The 22,998-nt window shown below is 46.7% G+C and overlaps 2 protein-coding genes across 3 annotated transcripts in view; one reads left to right on the top strand and one right to left on the bottom strand.

The window, feature by feature from the left end:
- IDUA (alpha-L-iduronidase) overlaps positions 1-22,998 on the bottom strand; it is a 76,292-nt gene that overhangs the window by 9,452 nt on the left and 43,842 nt on the right. For both annotated transcript variants that reach the window (XM_081176491.1, XM_081176492.1), the window contains 8 exons: positions 20,095-20,177; positions 17,774-17,881; positions 15,761-15,856; positions 14,145-14,347; positions 13,292-13,471; positions 5,330-5,546; positions 3,261-3,467; positions 2,493-2,614 (listed from right to left, as the gene is read on the bottom strand). In XM_081176491.1, coding sequence (XP_081032617.1) covers positions 2,493-2,614; positions 3,261-3,467; positions 5,330-5,546; positions 13,292-13,471; positions 14,145-14,347; positions 15,761-15,856; positions 17,774-17,881; positions 20,095-20,177 — 1,216 coding nt within the window. The remainder of the gene's footprint in view (positions 1-2,492; positions 2,615-3,260; positions 3,468-5,329; positions 5,547-13,291; positions 13,472-14,144; positions 14,348-15,760; positions 15,857-17,773; positions 17,882-20,094; positions 20,178-22,998) is intronic.
- SLC26A1 (solute carrier family 26 member 1) overlaps positions 1-22,998 on the top strand; it is a 64,647-nt gene that overhangs the window by 3,211 nt on the left and 38,438 nt on the right. Inside the window, exon 2 of the mRNA XM_081176475.1 lies at positions 1,243-1,441. The gene's annotated coding sequence lies outside the window, so the exon portion shown is untranslated. The remainder of the gene's footprint in view (positions 1-1,242; positions 1,442-22,998) is intronic.

The following is a 22,998-nucleotide window of genomic DNA, read 5'->3' as shown; positions in this document are numbered from 1 at the left end:
CAATGGGATTTGAGTGCAGAGCCTAGGGCTTGCCAATAAGAAGGTTGGCGGTTTGAATCCCCGTGACGGGGTGAGCTCCCATTGCTCGGTCCCTGCTCCTGCTAACCTAGCAGTTTGAAAGCATGTCAAAGTGCAAGTATATAAATAGGTACTGCTCCGGCAGGAAGGTAAACGGCATTTCCGTGCGCTGCTCTGGTTCGCCAGAAGTGGCTTAGTCATGCTGGCCACATGATCCGGAAGCTGTACGCCGGCTCCCTCAGCCAGTAAAGCGAGATGAGCGCCGCAACCCAAGAGTCATCTGCGACTGGACCTAATGGTCAGGGGTCCCTTTATCTTTACCTCCCAAGAAGAAAAGCGAAAGCAAGAGGCAATGTGGTGCAGTGGATAGAGTGCTGGACTAGGACCTCAGGGTTCAAATCCCCACTTAGCCATGGGGCCGGTCTGTCTCTCAGCCTAGCCTACCTCACACGGTTGTTGTGACGATAAAATGGGGAGGGCAAGAACCATGTTGGCACCATGAGGCCCTTCTAAAAAAGGTGGGGTAGATACGTAACAATAATAAATAAAATGTTGGGTGCTTTTTAGCTTAGAGAACAAAGATTACTAAGTGCAATCCTGAACATAATTACTCAGAAACAAGATCCTCTGTGTTGAATGCCATTTGTACTCTGGTATGTTAAGGACTGAAGTCAGGGCATGATAGAAACTTACAAAATAATGGATGTTGTGGAAAGAGGGGAATGTTTTTGTCGCTGTCCCACATTGCTAGAATTGAAGGTCACTCAATGTACCGTATTTTTCGCCCCATAGGACGCACCTAGTTTTTTGGGGGGGAAATAAAGGGGGGGAAAATTATTCCCCCCCCCAGGTGCGGGGCTGGGGCGGGGGAAGCGCTGCGCGAAGCCCAAAGCTTGGGGCGTGCTGAGCTCAGCACGCCCCAAGCTTCTGGGTGCCAGCAAGCTCTCCGCTAGCCGTGGGAGAGCTGCGTCTCCCACGGCTAGCGGATAGCTTCCTGAAGCCTGGAGAGCGAGAGGGGTCGGTGCGCACCGACCCCCCTCGCTCTCCAGGCTCCAGGCTCCAGCGAAAGCCTGCATTCGCCCCATAGGACGCACACACATTTCCCCTTCATTTTTGGAGGGGGAAAAGTGCATCCTATAGGGCGAAAAATACGGTAGCTGCATGGCAGCAGAGTTAGGACAGAAATAACTAAATCGAATAGCTAAATGGAACTTCCTTTTACAGGGGCAGTGTACCTTCGAATGCCCAGTGCGAGGGGGACCAACAACAGAAGAATAGCTGCCATTGGCGTACGCTGCTTGTGAGCTCAGAGAGGTATCTAGCTGGCTGCTGTGGAAAACAGAATGATGAATCTGGTGGGCCTCAGTCTGATCTGGCAGGGCAGCCTTTGTGATCAGCAAGGATGGAGCGCAAACTGTCTGAGGTAAGGGAACCGGAAAAATACCACCCAGGAGAATGTAGTTGAAGTTTGTGAGGGAGAAGATGGCCAGGAATTTCTTCCGGAAGGTTCAGCCTATGGAAAGGAGAATTACTGTGACTCCTGCATAACTGTGAGTGTATCCTGCAGCCTGCTATTGAAACAGAAATAGCGCACTGGTGGGGGGTTTATTCTGCTTCATTATTTCCTATACAATGCTTCCCACATGATTGCTGTCCAGAGGGCCACAAAAGGTGGGATAAAGCATTTGTGGTACAGTGGTGCCTCGCAAGACGAAAAGAATCTGTTCTGTGATTCTCTTCGTCTAGCGGTTTTTTCGTCTTGCGAAGCAAGCCCATTGACGGATTAGCGGATTAGCGCTATTAGCGGCTTATCGGATCAGCTGATAAGCAGTTTAGCGGCTTAGAAAAGGGGGGAGGAGGAAAAAACCCCGCAGGAACTCGCAAGACATTTTCGTCTTGCGAAGCAAGCCCATAGGAGATTCGTTTTGCAAAGCACCTCCAAAACGGAAAACTCTTTTGTCTAGCGAGTTTTCCGTCTTGCGAGGCATTCGTATTGCGGGGCACCACTGTATGAAAATTTATGGGATTACAGCAGGATGTTACGGGATAGGCACTGGTTGGAGATGAAGCGGTGTGGCTGCCCCAAATATTTTCCAGGCACAAACAGTATTGAAATCACGGTCATGTGGGCCCACCTCAATAGCACCATGAGCACAAATAGTCATAAAAGTGCAATAAAAAAGAGGTCTGGAGAGACCCTGAGTAGATATGACCTCTGCAGGAATGAGAAAAGGCCTGCTTTACCTCTCGACCCCCACAAAAAAAAAACCTTACGCTTATGATGAGCTATACCTCCTAAGGGAGGGATCCTATCCACTTACCTGAGAGAATACCTCACTGGAAACAGCAGGACTTACTTCCAAGTAAACACATAGAGGGATGGGGAGGAATGGCTGCAATTCTGCCCACACTTCACTCAGGACCAAGCCCTTTTGAACTCAGTGAGGATTGCATGTACAACAAACACATCGTACCTCAGCAGCTCTTATCTGCTCCAGTTGCTTCGGGGAAGGGAAATCTGGAGCTCCCAGTTTCCTCCACTGCAAATACGGGTTGGTCAGGTAGTTATCCAAGTAGTAAGTGATGTACACAAGTCCTTTGGGAAGACAAAGGGAGCGTAACATTAAAACTCTGATTGTTAGTTGAACATCAGGCCAGAGACCGAGGCTTTCAGATATTGTGTTCTTATTCACCATAGCCTTGTAAGAAGTCCAAGAAAGGACCAGAAGAAGCTGGATCCAATTGCAAGCTTTTTAGAAGCTGAAAACCAAGAAAAAAAGCCTGATTTTTGTGAGAGGAACCAAAGAATGCTACTATCAAAATATATGATTGTGTCATGCCACCATGGCATAATGGTTTAGGCTGCATGAAATGACTATTCCAGCTGTCCTTTTAGAATAAGGTGAGCCACTCAATAGCTGCAGTAAATACAGTGGTACCTCGGGTTAAGTACTTAATTCGTTCCGGAGGTCCGTTCTTAACCTGAAACTGTTCTTAACCTGAAGCACCACTTTAGCTAATGGGGCCTCCTGCTGCCGCCGCACCGCCGGAGCACGATTTCTGTTCTCATCCTGAAGCAAAGTTCTTAACCCGAGGTACTATTTCTGGGTTAGCGGAGTCTGTAACCTGAAGCGTCTGTAACCTGAAGCGTATGTAACCCAAGGTACCACTGTATAGAACCATAGAATCACTTGCCTTCGCGTAATGACGCATCAGGAAAACAAACACAGTGACAACTATACCTTTGTGTTTGGGGTAATTGGTTATGTTTAGAGTCACAGCACTGACGTTGGAAGATGTCTCATTGTCTTTGCTGGCATAGATCAACACGGAGGCCTGCCAGCTGTCGGGTCCCTGCTCTCGAGGTCTGTGCACACTGGCTAGTACTCCAAGAGTGTCACAGTCTTCCGATTCCTGGCTGGAGATGTTGGCAGAGACTTGCTCCTCTCCTACGCAAGAGGAAGAGAAACCTGAATCTTACTTTGAACTTGGCCTTGTTTCATTGCACCCCACCGTGCACCTCAAATGCAGACCCACTTTCGCAGCCAGCCACCCGCTGTCTCGCCTCTCCCCAAGCTGCCCTTTTGCTGCTCTCCTGCTGGATCAGGCCCAAGTCCCAGCTTGCACAGCATCCTTTTCTCACAGGGGCTAACTGGACGCCTCTGTGGAGCCGTGCAAATAGCAGGTCTAAATGAGAGGCGATAGTCCCTTGGGAAGCAGGCGGTGGCGTGTGGTCAGTGGACTAGACTAGTCCCCTAAATGTTCCTGGAAAATTAGTGTATTAAAGTATTGAAGCCTGGCGCCTCCTTCATCATGATGGATTACGCAGAAATGGCGAAGCTTACAGGAAGATTAAGAGATAAAGGCAATAGGGACTTTAAAAAAGACTGGGAATTATATTTGTTGTACCTACAGAAATATTGTAAAGAAATAGACTCACTAGCAGGCTTTGAGTAAACACTTTCGACCACTAAATGAAGGTAAAAGACAAGGAATAATGTTTTTGAAAACAATTAATTATAAGAAGAATTTATAGCGGGGAGATACAAAATGATAATAATGGGAATGTATTTAGACAGATGGTGATAAAACAGTGTACAGTGGTGCCTCGCAAGACAAAATTAATCCGTTCCGCGAGTCTCTTCGTCTTGCGGTTTTTTCGTCTTGCGAAGCACGGCTATTAACGGCTTAGCAGCTATTAACGGCTTAGCGGCTTTAAGAAAAAGGAAACAAACTCGTAAGAACTCGCAAGACTTTTTCGTTTTGCGAAGCAAGCCCATAGGGAAATTCGTCTTGCGGAACGACTCAAAAAACGGAAAACTCTTTCGTCTTGCGCGTTTTTCGTCTTGCGAGGCATTCGTCTTGCGAGGTACCACTGTAAGCAGAAGTATTAAATGTATAAAGAACCAGAAAGGGGAAGTTGAGGGAAGTCTGGGGGTGGGGGAGAAGGGGTTTCTCTTTCGGGCATTTGTTTCTCTATAACTTATGTAGATTATGGGAATTTTAAACTGTAAAACTTAATTTAAAAAATATTTTTTAAAAAAGAAGAAGGCTGGTGCCTCCTTCCCAAAGCCTGGGAAGCTTCTGGGAGAGTTGGGAGAGCCAGTGTGCCAGTGTGGTGCAGTGGTTAAGAGTGGTAGACTCGTAATCTGGGGAACTGGGTTCGATTCCCCGCTCCTCCACATGCAGCTGCTGAGTGACCTTGGGCTGGTCACACTTCTCTGAAGTCTCTCAGCCCCACTCACCTCACAGAGTGTTTGTTGAGATTGTTAGCCGCTTTGAGACTCCTTAGGGTAGTGATAAAGCGGGATATCAAATCCAAACTCCTCCTCCTCCTCCTTCTGCCAAACTTAGGGAAGGAGGCACAATGCTCTCTCACACACACACCCCAATTGCCCTTGTAAGGTGGCGCTTCTGGCCCTAACTGCTCCTCTATGGAAAAATTCACCAAATGTCATTGGGAAGTAGGGTAACAGGTTTGTGCCCCCCGTTTGGTTAACATGGGTGGCCAGTAACACGCACATATATCCTCTTTTGTAAAAATGACTTTTGAAGCAGCGGTGGCTCCTGTGGTGGGAGAGGGGCCTTCTCAACAGGGTGTGGGGCAGGGTGAGGCCATGGTCAGGGCTGTGCAGCTGCACTAATATGCATCTTATGCAATCCTGGCCTCGCCGCCACTCTGCCCCAGCTAAGCCCAGGTAAGCTGCGGTGACCCCAGCAATGGGAGAGCGTATCGCAGCCGCCACCACCACAAAGGCCTCTCCTGCTTTTGCTCTTGCAAACAGGAAACAGGACGAGTGGTTTGCTGTACCTAGCAGAGCCAGCAAGCCCATCACCGTGAGCACTGGCTTCCTCACCATCTGGACATGCGGCGGTTTGGTGTTGTTCATCTGAAAGCGCGCCGTCAGGGTCCTCTGCGTGAAGTGATAGGGGTGGTAGCTCAGAAACGCGTTGTCGTTGCTCAGCAAAGTGTAGTTGACGGTGTTGTTGGCTCGAGCAAGGAGCAGGTTTTGGTGCTGGGCGATAACCTGCGAAGGAATAATAATAATAATAATAATAATAATAATAATAATAATAATAATAATAATAATAATTTATTATTTATACCCCGCCCATCTGGCTGAGTTTCCCCAGCCACTCTGGGTGGCTCCCAATCAAGTGTTAAAAACAACACAGCGTTAAATATTAAAAACTTCCCTGAACAGGGCTGCCTTTAGATGTCTTTTAAAAAGAAGATAGCTGCTTATTTCCTTCACATCTGAAGGGAGGGTGTTCCGCAGGGTGGGCACCACTATTGAAAGGGGCAGCGGGAGGGCACTAACCAAACAAGCCCTGTCAGTCAGCACAAACTCTACGCAAGGACTTCCGCTTGTACAGCGAAGCTGTGTCCCCTTTGTCCTCCACCCCCCCCCCCCCCGCCCAAATTGGCTTGAGGCGTGGTGGTTCAGGAGGACCCCAGAGCAGCACATGGGAAGAGAGGAAGAGGGGGGATTGTTCCGTCTGGCAAGCTTGTGCCATGTTCAACAGAGCACAATGTTCCGTTCCGTTCAGCATCTTTAAAGCTTAAATAAACCTGTTATTGTGTTAGCCCCACCTATACAATAGGTGGGACTTGTACTTCCTGAGGAGTTGTCGAGATCCAACAAACTCCAGGCAGGCCAAAAATTCAATTTTGCTTTTTCCTTTCCAATGATTATATAGTGGACCCTCTGGATACGAACTTAATTCATTCCGGGGGTCTGTACGTACCCTGAAAAGTCTTCAAGGTGAGGCGCCGCTTCTGCGCACGGCATGATAGAACACTTCTGCGCATGCACACATGGCAAAACCCAGAAGTATACACTTCCGGGTTTGCCGCGTTTGCTACCCGAAAGTTACGTTATCCGAAGGTAACATAAGCCAAGGTACCACTGTATAGCACAAACAGGGCCGTTTGTCCTGCACTTAATCTGCATTTTGTACCAAGGTAGCCCGTACCTTGTGACCTGTGTGCATTCAACAGCCTTGCATTTCTCTCATTTTGAGTAACTGTTTCTTTGGTTGTGCTACCTGGCATAAATTCATTATGCTTTAGCTGCTGGGGGGGGGATGATGCAGAGCACAGACAATCCACCCTTTTAAGGCAGGGACGAGGAACGTCAGGCCTGGGGACGTCCTCTTAACCCGGCACTTGGGATCTGCCCCAGTCCACACCTCCTCTACAGCCGCTTTTTGCCTCTGGACCCACTCCTTTTTGCCTCTGGTACTGCCCACCACTGGAAAAGTTTTAAGCAATGAAAATAATAATAATAATAATAATAATAATAATAATAATAATAATAATAATTATTTATCATTTATACCCCACCCATCTGGCTGGGTTTCCCCAGCCACTCTGGGCGGCTCCCAACAGAATATTAAAAACACGATGAAACATCAAACATTAAAAACTTCCCTAAACAGGGCTGCCTTCAGATATCTTCTAAAAGTCAGATAGTTGTTTATTTCCTTGACATTTGATGGGAGGGCGTTCCACAGGGCAGGCGCCACCACCAAGAAGGCCCTCTGCCTGGTTCCCTGTAACCTCACTTCTCGCAATGAGGGAACTGCCAGAAGGCCCTCGGCGCTGGACCTCAGTGTTCGGGCTGAACGATGGGGGTGGAGAACCCATTTGATTTCTGGGATTCCAGCAGGCATTGTCCACTATGTATATTCAAGTACATCTCTGTAACCATAAGGGCTGGGGAGCTCTTCTTGTTTTAAAAAATAAAAGCTGAAATTCTCAGTTATATTCTGGACCCAGGATCACATTCTATGGCTTCTCTGTGTTCCTGCAAAAGATGCTGAGATAGACACTGCCCCAACTTTTAGGTACATGAATCTTCAAACACATTTTTTCTTTAAACTGCCTCATTTCTCCCCGATATTTTACCCCAATACAGAGGACAAGACACTGGTGTTTATGTCTGGCTATGGAAGAAATTAAATCCATGTGCGAAGCTGTCCTGTGCGCATCTTGAAAACAAGAAACGCGGCATAATAATTTGCCGTCAGGATCCTTTCCAAAGCCTTTCTAGTAGCTTTGGCTGACCTAATTCCCAAGCCTTGCTAAAATTAGGAACTTAAGAGGAGGATTGCAGCGGTGTAACTAATCAGATATAAAAGGATTACTGCTCAGTAACAAAATACACAAAGCAGCAAGTTGGGTTGAAAGGAGCAGAAAGGAGTTCCAGAAAGATGCTTTCAAAAATCGGAAACTGAGGAGTTCAAGTAGTAGTCGGTGAGGATCAGGGGGCTGTACAACCAAAATTGTTACAAACCATTTTTTGTAATTTCTAGTGCTCTTAGTTTACTATGTGTAAATAAAATTAACCTATACTCACCGATTAAGCCCCCTCTCCACTGCCCTCCTCTTTTGCTGAGACGACAAAAGATATGTATTATAGGCAATAAGCTCAGCCAAAGCAGGACAGCGAACTATCCTCTTATAGTCTGACAAGTTCCTGCACATTAACAAATAAAGAATGCTAGGAAACTGGCTGCCGTGACAGGTGGGGCCAGAATATTACAATAATCCAAGGCGTACACTGTGTAGACAGAGATAGAATCATAAGAGTTGGAAGGGACCCCCAGGGTCATCTAGTCCAACCCCCGGAAATGTAGGAATCTTTAGCTCATGACGAAAGAGTCTCCTCCACTGATTTCTCTTGTGGGATCCCTGGCAGATGGGGTTCAGACCCTTGAATCAGCCATGGAGTGAAGGCCACCAAGTGCAGCGTTTGATTTCTCACCACAGGAATTACAGTGGTACCTCAGGTTACATACACTTCAGGTTACAGACTCCACTAACCCAGAAATAGTGCTTCAGGTTAAGAACTTTGCTTCAGGATGAGAACAGAAATCGGGCTCCGGCAGCACGGCAGCAGCAGGAGGCCCCCATTAGCTAAAGTGGTGCTTCAGGTTAAGAACAGTTTCAGAACGGACCTCTGGAACGAATTAAGTACTTAACCCGAGGTACCACTGTACTTTGACATTGTTTTTTCTTTTTCTTTTTACGTTTTTGTTTTTCGCTGCTTGTTTATTATTATTATTTTGTTTAGTCTTATGAGTGTGTGTGTTTGTGTTGTAAAAAAACTTAATAATAAAATAGAATAGAAATCGTGCTCCGGCGGCACGGCAGCAGCGGGAGGCCCCATGAGCTAAAGTGGTGCTTCAGGTTAAGAACAGTTTCAGGTTAAGTACGGACCTCCGGAACAAATTACGTACTTAACCCGAGGTACCACTGTAATGACGTTCCTTTGCTTATACAGTTGTACCTTGGATCCTGGACGCCCTGGAACTCGGACGTTTTGGCTCCTGAACGCCGCAAACCCGGAAGAGATTGTTCTGGTTTGCAAACATTCTTTTGGAACCCAAACATCCAATGGGGCTTCCGCGGCTACCGATTGGCTGTAGGAGCTTCCTTCAGCCAATCAGAAGCCATGATTTGGTTTTTTGAACATTTTGGAAGTCGAATGGACTTCCGGAACGGATTCTGTTCGACTTCCAAGGTATGACTGTACGGGTAAAAGACAAGGGCACATTCTGAGAATCAAATGCTCCCTCGGCAAAAGGCAGCCAGACTGTCTCCTCGCCTACTTCTCACACCTCGGTGAGTTAGCAAACGTAACCTGGGCACAGGGCGGCAGCAACAGGGTGTGCAGACAGGGACGTTCTGGTGGCTTTAGACTTCCATTTATTTATTTAAGGTATCAGTATACAGTGGTACCTCGGGTTAAGTACTTAATTCGTTCCGGAGGTCCGTTCTTAACCTGAAACTGTTCTTAACCTGAAGCACCACTTTAGCTAATGGGGCCTCCTGCCGCCGCTGCACGATTTCTGTTCTCATCCTGAAGCAAAGTTCTTAACCTGAAGCACTCTTTCTGGGTTAGCGGAGTCTGTAACCTGAAGCGTATGTAACCTGAAGCGTATGTAACCCGAGGTACCACTGTAACGCTTTTCAGGGGAGCCTCGTGCACAAAGCAGTTTACGTTAAAGGGAAAAGAGAGATGAAACAATATTTCCTTTTTTTAAAGAGCTTGATATTTCCTCCCATTAGGCCAAGATGGCCCTCTGGTGGCAGGTGTTCAATGGAGCCATCTCAGCTGGAAAACCAGGAGCTAGAGATACTGAACATCTCCCCAGGCTCTTCTGTCTTTTTGCTCTCTTCCCTTCCTCTCAGGGCCAAAAATGGTCCTTCAGTGGCCCCCTGGTGGCAGTTGGAGGAGATATAAGCCACCTCAGCTGTATCTTGTTTTGTGGTTTTATCGAGTTAAAACATTTTGGTAGATCTTCACAAACTTGAAAAGCAGTATATGCTCGTTCAAATAAATAAAACGTCTCATTGCCAACTCAGAAACTATCCACTGGTCTCACACATCCAGAAATGAATGCCTCTTTTTGGAGTGATGCTTCTGGAGATGCCTCAGCCGGGAGCCAAAGAAGCTCCAAGTTAATTAACGTCAGTTTGCTGTTGCTCAATATTTGTTGTCGGCACGTGCGCTGACTGCCTATCATCTCAAAGTCAACAAAAATATTCAAAAAGAAGTAAGAAAGTAAGTAAATTCCATTGACCCATAAACCTCACAAAGCTGGAGAACAGGAGTGTGCCATGGAGATACTCTGTCTAGGCCTGAATATTCCCAGCGGTTCAAGGACTCAGGACAAAAAGGCCTGCGCATGATGTTAACTATGGATGGCAGCTAACAGATTGAGGTTGAATCCTGACAAGACTGAAGTACTGTTCTTGGGGGACAGGGGGCGGGCGGGTGTGGGGGACTCCCTGGTCCTGAATGGGGTAACTGTGCCCCTGAAGGACCAGGTGCGCAGCCTGGGAGTCATTCTGGACTCACAGCTGTCCATGGAGGCGCAGGTTAATTCTGTGTCCAGGGCGGCTGTCTACCAGCTCCATCTGGTACGCAGGCTGAGACCCTACCTGTCCGCGGACTGTCTCGCCAGCGTGGTGCATGATCTAGTTATCTCCCGCTTGGACTACTGCCATGCGCTCTACGTGGGGCTACCTTTGAAGGTGACCAGGAAACCGCAATTAATCCAGAATCTGGCAGCTAGACTGGTGACTGGGAGCGGCCGCCGGGACCACATAACACCGGTCCTGAGAGTTCTGCATTGGCTCCTAGTATGTTTCCAAGCACAATTCAAGGTGTTGGTGCTGACCTTTAAAGCCCTAAATGTCTTCGGTCCTGTATACCTGAAGGAGCATCTCCACCCCCATTATTCAGCCCGGACACTGAGGTCCAGGCTCTGAGGGCCTTCTGGCGGTTCCCTCGTTGCGAGAAGTGAGGTTACAGGGAACCAGGCAGAGGGCCTTTTTGGTAGTGGCGCCCTCCCTGTGGAACGCCCTCCCACCAGATGTGAAGGAAATAAGCAGCTGTCGTCTTTTTAAAAGACATCTGAAGGAAGCCCTGTTTAGGGAAGTTTTTAATATTTAATGTTGTATTGTTTTTAACACTTGATTGGAAGCTGCCCAGAGTGGCTGGGGAAACTCAGCCAGATGGGCGGGGTAGAAATAATAAATTATTATTATTATTATTATTATTATTATTATTATTATTACTACTACTACTACTACTACTACTACTACTACTACTACTACTAGGGGAGTCAGGCAAGCATGGTTTGATGGTGAAATTTAGGGGTGAGGAGGCTTAAAAGAGGTGAAGTAAAGGCTGGTTCACACATGCACGTAGATGACTTGATTTCTCCTCATTTGCCCACTCAACCCTTAATGACTTTCAGGGGAATGTGTGAACCAAACTCATCCAAGGCTGGATTGAGACATTTGTGAGGCCAGAAGTCAGCAGTCCATGTGCTGGATATTGTGGCAGAGGAATATCCTAACCCACAAGGCCAGGCCAGGAGATCCCCCTCAAGTGGCAGCATCCATAAGGACAGCAGATCCTGATGTAAATCTTTCTTCCCCATGTCTTCCCAATGTAGACCTTCACTTACCCCCTTCTTCCCTAGTAGGGAGGGGAGCACCACTTTGCAGTTTGCCTCAGGTGCCAAAATGCCTTGGGCTGGCCCTGAACCTAATCCTTAAGTCAAATGATCCCATCAAGGAGATCCTTGCTCCCTTCCAGTGCTTGCCAGAAAGTCTGGAGATGACAAATCTCCAACGCGCAAGTATAAGATTCAACAAATTGGCCTCTCTTTTTGATGATGATGAATTGAATTTATATACTGCCCTATATAAGCAGGTCTGAGGGTGAAAGCAACATTCTCCCATAATTCAGTGGTGATGCGGCACCTAGGACTGAGCCAGAGGTCACATACCACAGTTAAAGCTAATTTTTATCAGTGGATTTTTTCGTCATTAGATCACAGGATGAAGAGAAGCAACTCTCAGAGGCCTAAATATCAATGTGATTGCAAAATCACTAGCTGCAAGTGTCCATTCTCTCCATTAGATGGTGCACCAGTCATATGCTATACGTAATGATATTTCTGAGGTAAAGGTAAAGGTACCCCTGCCCGTACGGGCCAGTCTTGACAGACTCTAGGGTTGTGCCCTGATCTCACTCTAGAGGCCGGGAGCCAGCGCTGTCCGCAGACACTTCCGGGTCACGTGGCCAGCGTGACGAAGCTGCTCTGGCGAACCGGCACCAGAGCACCACACGGAAACGCCGTTTACCTTCCCGCTATAAAGCGGTACCTATTTATCTACTTGCACTTAAGGGTGCTTTCAAACTGCTAGGTGGGCAGGAGGTGGGATTTAACGACGGGAGCTCACCCCGCCGTGGGGATTCGAACCGCCGACCATGCGATCGGCAAGTCCTAGGCGCTGAGGTTTTACCCACAGCGCCACCCGCATCCCATTTCTGAGGTACTGACATAATATTCATCAGACCCATTGAGTGCCTGTTCAGCTCCAGTACAATGGACACTCGGGTGGCGAATGTGATCCACTTTCGCAACCCGCGTCTACGCACACACGGCTTGCAATTTGGTCTTCTGCGCATGCGCAAAGTGCAATTTAGCGCTTCTGCGCATGCTTGACCACCGAAACCCGGAAGTAACCCATTCCGGTACTTCTGGGTTTGGGCAGTCCGTAACCCAAAAAAAGCAACCTGAAGCGGCTGTAACTCGAGGTATGACTGTAGACAAGGGAGTTGTCCAATAAGAATTCTCAGCCTATTCGTGTGGTATTTTCTGAGACCTTCGCAAGAATATTTCCTCCCTGCACCAAAAAAAACAAAGTTCTTGTTTACAGTGGAACCTCAGTTGTTGAACGCTTCAACAGCTGAAAAATTTGGAACCCGAACGCCGACCACCCAGAAATGAATGCTTCCATTTTTTAACATGTCTTGGAAGTCAAACGGCTTCTGAGGCACGTTTCTCCATTTTTTCAATGGCTTTTGCCAACCGGCAATTGCGCCTCGGTTGTCAAACGTTTTGGAAGTCAAATGGTCTTCTGGAGCGGATTACGTTCGACAACAGAGGTTCCACTGTATAAGATACCTCATTGAACCACGAAATTCATAGGCTTCACAGGGATTTTTTCTCCACCTGCCTGCCAAAAAAGTTACTTGTTTATAAGCTACACCAGTGGGCCAAGAAATTCAAAGGCTTCTGCAGAAGAAGGAATTCATTGTGAGCCTTGACAGGAGAGGTGATACGCTAAAGAAATCACACCTATGTTTAAACAGAGGCCTATAGAGATAAAACAAATGAGAATGGGCACCGGAGCAACAGAAGAGATGGTAGAGGTGCAGAAAGCGACGCAGCTCAAGTCTACCTTAGCCACCATGGCCGCATAGGTGACATCCGCTCTCCACAGCTGCGGAACTGACCATCCCACCAGCGGATCTGCCTCGTCGTTGTATACAGGCACAGAGGTGAACGTGGGAAAGAGCTTCTGGATCTGTCCCACTGCTTCAGTTTCTTGTTCTAAGATGTACAGCGACCGCCCAGCTCCCTGTGGGAAGAGCTGTTGTTATTTATTTGATAGATAGCCTATTTCACAAGGCAGTTATAAAAAAGTAAAGGACCTCTGGACGGTTCAGTCCAGTCAAAGGCAACTATGGGTGTGGTGCTCATCTTGCTTTCAGACCGAGGGAGCCGGCATTTGTCCACAGACAGTTTTCCGGGTCATGTGGCCAACAGGATTAAACCGCTTCTGGTGCAATGGGACACCATGACAGAAATTAGAGCACATGGAAATGCTGTTTATCTTCCCTCCACAGTAGTACCTATTTATCTACTTGCACTGATGTGCTTTCAAATTCCTAGGTTGGCAGGAACTGGGACAGAGCAACAGGAGCTCACCCCATTGCGGGGATTCGAACCACCAACCTTCTGATTGGCAAGCTCAAGAGGCTCAGTGGTTTAGACCGCAGCACCACCAAGTATAACAACTAGATCATGTAATTGAAGCACCTGGGATTTTCTAAAGTGGTGTACAGATGCTATGTGGAATTAAAAAAAACAAACTGTTGCAAGAAGCAGTTGTCAACGTTTGAATTCAATTCAGAATCTTTGCACCACGTAGCAAGTTGTGGTGTGTTTTTTTAGTGCACAAGAGGCAATTAAATGTGAACACTTAACTTGGGACAGGCACATTTCAACAGCAAATTGAGCAGGAAGCTGACCTTCTTATGCATGGCAATGTAGTCTAGCCGGACGCCAGTCTCTCCAGTGAAGAAATTAGTTCCATTGTGGCAGTGACACAGGAGGCTCCAGCACATGGGGGACTTTGGGAATGGGTGGAAGGAGTCTCCAGGACCTCCAAATTTCAGCTGAGAACTGGCTTGTCTTAAACCTTCAGAGCAAGCATCATAGTAGTTGAGAAATCCTAGGAGCAAAATTGAACAGTCAACAATAGGCCTAGTGTTTCAGTAGTAATATCTAGCTCCAAGGAGAGGAAAATGTCTCGTTTCTTCAGAACATACTGGAGTGAAACAGGGCAAAGAAGGCCATAATGTACCGCATTTACTCTGCAAAAATCAACAAATTATGGACTGCTTAGATAAGCAGGAGGTCTAGTTATCTGAGCAGCTCATGATATGGGCTATAGACACCCATTGAAGATTCCAGTAGCTGCAACGTAATCCTGACACACAGAATTCTTAAAGCGTGTTTCTACCCCTCATAACTGTAAAAGGTAAAGGACCCCTGGATGTTTACGTCCAGTCAAAGGCAAGTATGGGGTTGCGGTGCTCATCTCGCTTTCAGGCTGACAGAGCCAGCGTTTGTCCACAGACAGCGTTCCGGGTCATGTGGCCAGCATAACTAAATCGCTTCTGGCGCAACAGGACACCATGATGGAAACCAGAGCGCACGGAAACGCTGTTTACATTCCCGCTGCAGTGGTACCTATTTATCTACTTACACTGGCATGCTTTCGAACTGCTAGGTTGGCAGGAGCAGGGACCAAGCAACGGGAGCTCACCCCGTTGCGGAGATTCAAACCGCTGACCTTCTGACTGACAAGCCCAAGAGGCTCAGTGGTTTAGACCACAGCGCCACCACGTCATAATTGTAGTGAGCCTGGATACATGTATACGTGTTTGTCTGCTAGCACAAACACAAGGAAGGGTATTGTGGTACCTAAAAGACAAAGATTCTGAGTCCCTAAGGTGGTTGGATGTTGCCTTGTATGCCTCCTTCCTGCAACTCCTGCAGCCAAGCTGGTGCCAAACGTATTGCTCTGCTTTCCTTTGGACCCCATCGCAGGGGCCAAGTGGTGGGTCTTGTCAACCGGGCAGCTCAGGACCTCAACTTACACTGCCCAGGCTTGCACACCAAGGAGGACTCATTGATGCTGCTAATGCAGCAGTTTGACTTCACCCCCAAAGGCACACTCCATTGTCTCTCGAGGCAGATGCCAACAGCAACCTGAGGTACCCATAGTTCCATTCTCAGCAACATGGTAGGTCAAAAGATTTATGGTTTTGAAAAATGGCTAAGCAAAGAATATTACCACAGTGTTGCTATAAAACACTTTATTTCTATAATTTACTTAGTTTCTCCTAGGCAACATTCCTGCTGTAACCCCAGTGCCCAGTTCGGTAATTTGCATGTGTTGATTTAGCTTTTAAGAGCTCGAATGACGAAAAAAATATCTCTGTGAGATGGCAATTTGTGCTGAGCTTTTTACAGGGTTTAAAACGGAACATTTCTTTATCTTGTTTTCATTAGCCCTGATCTCTGAACTTTCCCCACTCTGCTCACAGTTAAAAACTAGGAGGATTCAAAAGCAGCTTACCATTAACTGTCATGGATACGTTGTCAAAGTCATGGTGATCTGGCTCGTTCCAAGTCTCAAAATTCCATTTAGAAACATGCTTCAGTCCATAGCGTTCTGGAAATCAAATCTGCATTAATTTACATCTTTGTCATATTAAGCAGTAGACTTTCATTTAGCCGCACACGGAAATCTCAGCGGAAAGGCTATTGTCCCAAACCACCTCTTATTCCTTTAAGAGGAATTTCTGCCCTTAGGGGGCATGTTCCCACCCACCCACCCACAATCCAGGACAGATGCCACTTCCACAGATTAGTATTCTGTGACAGGGCCCAGTGTATGGGCTGGATGTTGATTTACAGGATAAGTTGCAAAGGGGGTGGCAGGAAGAAAAAACTCCCCTACTTTTTCTGGTTCTATCCCCCAAAAGGTTCCCCACCCATGCTGTAGAGGTTTTCCAAACTTGGGTCTCCAGCTGTTTTGGGACTACAACTCAATAGTCAGGAAGGATGGAAATTGTAGCCCAAAAACATCTGGAAACCCAAGTTTGTAAAACCCTGCTCTAGAGCAGTGTTTCCCAACCGGTGTTCCGCGGCACACTAGTGTGCCGCGAGACGTTGCCTGGTGTGCCGTGGGAGGGAGGCGAGCGAGTCGGGCGGTGAGAGGCGGGGCAGTGGCGGCAAGGAGAGGCCGCCCAGCGCGGGGCTCTCGCCGTCTGCCTGCCTGGCTGCCTGCGTGGCGCTGACGTCACGGGGCTGTAACGTGCCCCACATAGGCACACGCGGGGCGGTGAGCGAGCTCCCTCCCACATCCCATCGCCGCTCGCTTCGGCCGGCCTACTGGGCTGTCGCAGGCGGAAGGCCTGCGCATGCGCGAGGTTTTCGCGCCTTCGGGATTCCCTTCACGCCTTCCTCCTCCCGGGTCCTTCAGAGCGCGGGAAGCGGCAGCGCGAGACCAGCGTTGAGCCTGGTAGGTATTGCACTTGCCAAGGCAGTCATTTGGGAAATGAAAACTTGCAAAGCAAGCAACCAGTTCAGTCTGAAGTACGTGTATGTTTAATATCCTGTATCTGAAACCTGTTCTGCCCCCTCCCCCACACTTGGTGCCATTTTCATCTACACATGCAGCAGAGTAAGTTGACCCAGAATAGTACCAATTCAGATGGCAGATGGGAGAATGACAGTGCTGAATGCTTTCCCATGTAGAACAGTCCCTGCAAATAAAAACCTAGCATATTTGGAAGAGGGATGCTAGCCTAACCATTACCTTCTATGCTGTTACTATTTTTTTATTATTTTTTTTACATAAGTAAAAAGTGACCTTTCCCCATCTGGCATGATACAAGCCCATTCTTACAACTCAGAATTTTTTCGACTATTTCAGCTACATATGTAGAATATGCCTTCATTGATTCTATTAAAGAGAGTTACTTTATATATAGTCAATATAGGCACAGAGTTAATTTTTTAAACATTTTCTAATGGTGGTGTGCCTCGAGATTTTTTTCATGAAACAAGTGTGCCTTTGCCCAAAAAAGGTTGGGAAACACTGCTCTAGAGCATTCCTCGTCTAATTTTTAATCTTGCCTTGAAGTTTGATGCCCTATACAGTCGTACCTTAGATCTCAAATGCCTTGGCTCCCGAACAAATTGGCTCTTGAACGATCGAAACTCGGTTTTCGAACGTTCTTTTGGAAGCTGAACGTCCGACACAGGTTCTGCGACTTCCAATCAGAAGTCACACTTTGGTTTCCGAACATTTTGGAAGTCCAACGGACTTCCAGAACAGATTCCGTTCGACTTCCAAGGTACGACTATAGTTGCTTGTGGAATCCCCTGTTGATATTCTCTTGGCCACCAAACTGCAATCGTACACAATTTAGTAAATTATAAGCCATGAGGCACACTAACTTAGGGTCATTTAAAGAAAGGTTCAAGGATTATTTTTTAAAAAAACACATTTCCCCTGGACATTGCCCTTTAAGACGTGTTTGTGGACATGCTGAGGTGACAAATTAAAATTTTGTTAACTCACCTATATATCTTTCGGCCAACTGTGTAACCAGGTCCTTCCATTGTATCACCTGCCTTTTATCTTCAAAGTCAGTGAAGTATCCCGAGGGACTTCCCATCAATTCGAATCCTGAGTTTGAGGGGGGAGGAAAACCCACACAAACCTGTTCAGTGCTTTTGAATTGAGAGGTGCCAAGCACCCGTTGGTCTGCGCTTGGGCGCCATGGCCAAGAGCCAAAGAACTATGTGGCCGTGAACATGGTTAGGCGATGGGGGAGTCTGGCTGCAGGGCCCAGCCATTCTCTGCATGACTTTGGCAGTTTGCAAAGAAGAGAGAGAAAGGAAAGAGCTAAACAAATGGTGATAAAGGCACAGGGTGCGGGTTCAGACAATCAGGGTTTTATAAAAAAGGTTACCAAATCTATTGGGCGCATCTAAGATGGCTCTTTGGGTCCAAGTCATGACACCTTTCCATTTGATCATACAAATACTCTCAGTGGATTAGGGCTCCTTTGAGAGAAGGGGCAGGATATAAGTATATGTCAGGCTTCAGAGAATCAGATCCCTCCCCCGGTGGCAGCCAAGAAGCAGATAAACGAGAAGAGTTCTTACCACATAATTTATTCAGTATTCACAGAGAGAGACGAAGGAATGCAGTCTCTATGAAATAATGGCATTGCTCTGACTGAAATCCAACCTGCTCCGTCTCTCCTATTCTACGTTATCCCTGCACCGGCCGATCTGAGCTTTCTGCCTCTGAGCTCTCTGTCCTACTACTCTCAATGCATGCCTGGTCCTGGGAGAGGAGGTATCAGGAATGCTTTCCAAAGGCATTGAGTTTGTCAGCTGTCTCTCCCCCGGTGCTTCTTCTTTCTGCTGTTCCTCTCCCAATTATTTCCCAACTTTGCCCCTCTGCAGCCGCTGTACTATGGCCTTCTGCAAACCAATGTTCTATAAGGTAAAGGTAAAGGGACCCCTGACCATTAGGTCCAGTCGTGGCCGACTCTGGGATTGCGGCGCTCATCTCGCTTTACTGGCCGAGGGAGCCGGCGTACAGCTTCCAAGTCATGTGGCCCGCATGACTAAGCCACTTCTGGTGAACCAGAGCAGCGCACGGAAACGCCGTTTACCTTCCCGCCGGAGTGGTACCTATTTATCTACTTGCACTTTGATGTGCTTTCGAACTGCTAGGTTGGCAGGAGCAGGGACTGAGCAATGGGAGCTCACCCCGCCGTGGGGATTCGAACCACTGACCTTCTGATCGGCAAGCCCTAGGCTCTGTGGTTTAACCCACAGCACCACCTGTGTACTCTAAATCTATACTGTCCTCCTATTCTTGGGAAGGTCAGGAAGGGGCCCGGGGCGGTCCCCACCATTCCTCCTCAGTCCAGCCCCTGACAGCATAGAATTCTACAGTTGGAAGGGACCCCAAGGGTCATTAAGTCCAAAGCCTTGCAATGCAGGAATCTTAACTAAAGCATCCATGACAGATGGTCATCCAAACTCTGATTAAAAACTTCCAAGGAAGGAGAGTTCACCACCTTCTAGAGACCATTCCACTGTTGAACGGCTATTACTGTTAGAAGGTTCTTCCTGATGTTGACTTGGAATCTTCCTTCCTGCAACTTGAAGCTTTGGGTCCTACCCTGCAGAGCAGGAGAAAACAAGCTTGCTCCAGCTCTTTAGATATTTGAAGACTGCTACCATCTCTCCTCTCAGTCTCTTTTCCAGGCTCAACATACCCAACTCCCTCAATTGTTCCTCCTAAGGCTTAGTTTCCAGATCCTTGACTATCTTGGTTGCCTTCCTCTGGACATGCTCCATCTTGTCAATATCCTTCTTCTATTGTCGCATCCAGTGCAGGACACAGGACTCCTGTGTCCAAGGCAGAATAAAGCAGAGCTATTCCTCCCCTTGATCGGAACACTATACTTCTGTTGATGCAGTCGTGAATAGCATTATCTGTTTTTGCTGCTGCATTACATGCTGACTCATGTTAAACTTCTCAGCTAAAAAAACCCCTAGATCCTTTTCCCATGTACTGCTGGCAAGCCATGCGTTTCCCTTGAGTTCCGAAGTAAAAGGACACCATTCAGCTGAGTTGGGAGCCTACACTTCAGTGCTTACATTATTGCAGAAATTGCAGAAACTCACAATTTGCCCTTGCCCCATGCTCATTAAAGTTGGTGGAAGTTTAACTTAACATTGGCGTGTTAAATTTCTGCTGTTCTCAAAGAAAGGAAAAGAACTGTACAGAACTCCAAACAACTTAAGCTATACATTGTTTAACGGAGCTTAGAATTGGCAGTATTTTTTTTATTTAAAAAAAGTGATTAGATTTACCTGGACGTAGCTTGTTTTCCCAAAGAAGATCCATGAAGTTATCTAGGTTGGTGAAATTGTAATGAAGTGTCCCATTGGCCTCCCTGCAGAAAACATTTGATTAGATCCATTGCAAACCAAGTCAATTCCCCATTAAATACGAAGACTTGGGGCCAGAGCAATCATGCATATTCATAAAATGACAACCTGCATGAGCAAATGACCCATGAGACTTCCAAGATCATAGGCATGACTTTCCTGTCAATAATAATAATAATAATAATAATAATAATAATAATAATAATAATTTATTATTTATACCCCGCCCATCTGGCTGGGTTTCCCCATCCACTCTGGGCGGCTTCCAACAGAATATTAAAATACAATAACCTATTAAACATTAAAAGCTTCCCTATACAGGGCTGCCTTCAAATGTCTTCTAAAAGTCTGGTAGTTGTTTTTCTCTTTGACATCTGGTGGGTGCCACTACCCAGAAGGCCCTCTGCCTGGTTCCCTGTAACTTGGCTTCTCACAGCGGAGGAGGAGGAAGAGTGGAAGGAAGGCAGGTACAGACAGCATCAGATTCTGCTCCAGTCCGACTGATTTCCTTCACCCCAATTTTACATGTTATCATTTACCTTATTACTTTAAATTTTAAACTGCCTTGGGTGCCTTGGCAGAAAGGTGGTATACAAATGAAATAAGTATTGTCTTAAATGCAATATTTTTGTATGAGCAAACCACATGGCCTCAGTTTTCTGAAAACGATCATAGATGATTTTATGCATGGAGCCACTTTTGGTAACTAAGCAAAACTTCCAAGTTGTTCATTCAAGGAAGAGTACACCTTTGAGGGGAGAAAACAGTTCTGTACCCTGAGGTTAGTTAGCTGCGTCTCTGCCAGATGCTCCCCTATGGACTATTAAAATATTTACTTGCACAGCGAACAAGCAAAAAAATAATTAACTTTAGTTTTGTGTCAGCCAAATACAGCACGTGCTGCCATCACAAAAGTGTTGGAATTCTGCATGGGTCAGAGGAATGTGCCACAGCGTAGGCACCGGCAGATATTCCTGTCGACCTCCCCGCGTCTCCACTCTGCTGATAAGCAGGCGAGGTCCCGGCGATTCATCTCAGATGTGTGAGAGGAACACACCGTTCACCCTCTCTCCCCTTTGGTGTCCCCAAGGAGGGGAAAGAAGCAGACAGAAAACTATTTACATCTTTTATTTCTGTCTCTCATATCAGTACAGAGAAACACGTCTGCACTCGACAACAGCAAGAAGAAACTCCTCCCATGTACTTCCAGTACAGGTCATATGACACACACACTGAGCTAACATCCGGTGCTCAGTTCAGATTGGACTGCCCCTTTGTTTCCATGGCGACAGTCACAAACATCCTGTTTGGCTTTCCAGCCACAAGCAGCTGACTGAGCTGCTGGAGCCTTTGCTTGCTGCAGCATTGGTGCTTTATGGTAACATACTCCCCCTAAAGTATCAATGCGTGCTGCGAGCAAAGCGTCATCCAGAGAAGAAAACAAACAGTTGTTATACTTATAACATTCCCCTGTTGTTTCAGTTCCACCCTTGGAACTACCCGCCACTGGTTTTACCAATGTACCTCTCTGGTTGTGTGACTTCACATTTTCTTGGTTAACAACTCTCTGTTGTGCCTTTGTCTCTGACTCAGACACAGCTTCAATCTGTCCTTGATCGTTTACAACAGCAACATATGCAAGGTTAGCAAACTCCTTTGAATACCTCTTGGGTGGTACACCCTTCGTTGCTCTCTCAGACCTTCGTAAGAGCTGCTGCTCTTCTCTGCTTTCTGGTTCAGCCTCTGAACTCTCTGGAGAACCAGTACTAAGCTTAATCAGTGGTTTATCCTCCTCTTCTGAGGGTCTAGTCATTATTTGAGATTTCCTCTCAATGACTGTGACAACTGAGCTGTCTGAGCTATCAGTGTCATCATCATCAGTACCACTGAACTCAATAAGATCAAACTCATCATCATCATCATCAGAATCATCTGTGGAAAATGTGTGAACAATCACTCTCTCCCGTTCAGGAGCACTCTCTAGAAACTTTGTGAGAATCACCTGACCAGATTCAGACAAAATTACTCTGTAGAGACCTTTTTCATAACCCACAAAGATGCCTCTGGCATTTTTTACCCCACTTGGAGCTTCTGTTCTCACGTGAGACCCGAAAACCTTAAAATAGGCAACAGAAGGTTTTCTATTAAACAGCTTCTCAAAAGGAGAACATCCCAACTCTGTTGAGACTTTTCTCAACCACACATGAAGATAGGACGCTAGCGACTCGGCCCAATATTCATGTGGCAAATGTGAACTCAGCAATTGCGCATGCATTCCCTTTTGCAATTCTTTGTTCACCCTAACACAGACACATTTCTTCCATGCTTCTTCGGAACTAGCAAGTTTGTGTCTTATCCCTTTTCCATCCAGGAACCTCTGGAAATCCTGTAAAAGAAAACTGGCTTGTCATCTGTGAAAAGACAATCAATGTTAGCATCATGCATACTTTTAACCTTGTCACAAAACTCCTGAAACTTTTCTAAAGTTTCCTGCGGTTTCTTCATCAAGTAAACCCAAGAATAATTAGTGTAACAATCAACACACACAAGGTAATATTTTGCACCGCCCCTAGATGGTTCTAGAGGACCAATCACATCAGCATACACCCGCTGAAAAGCTCTGTCGACCTTCTTGGACACCTTCCTGGTGCTCACACTGGTCACACCTGCAAGAGACATTTCGTTAGAATCAGAAGTATTACATTTCATGTAATCACTTTGATCAAAAGTCAACAAATACAGTCCATCTTTCTCTTTGGCAGTAAGAAACAGTTCTCCATCTTTGTAGATCTTGCATCTTTTAGCATCATAGTACAGTTTTAGTCC

This window comes from Podarcis bocagei, assembly GCF_964188305.1.
Source record: "Podarcis bocagei genome assembly, chromosome: 17".
NCBI classification, from domain to species: domain Eukaryota; kingdom Metazoa; phylum Chordata; class Lepidosauria; order Squamata; family Lacertidae; genus Podarcis; species Podarcis bocagei.
This window is presented reverse-complemented; position numbering and strand designations above follow the sequence as displayed.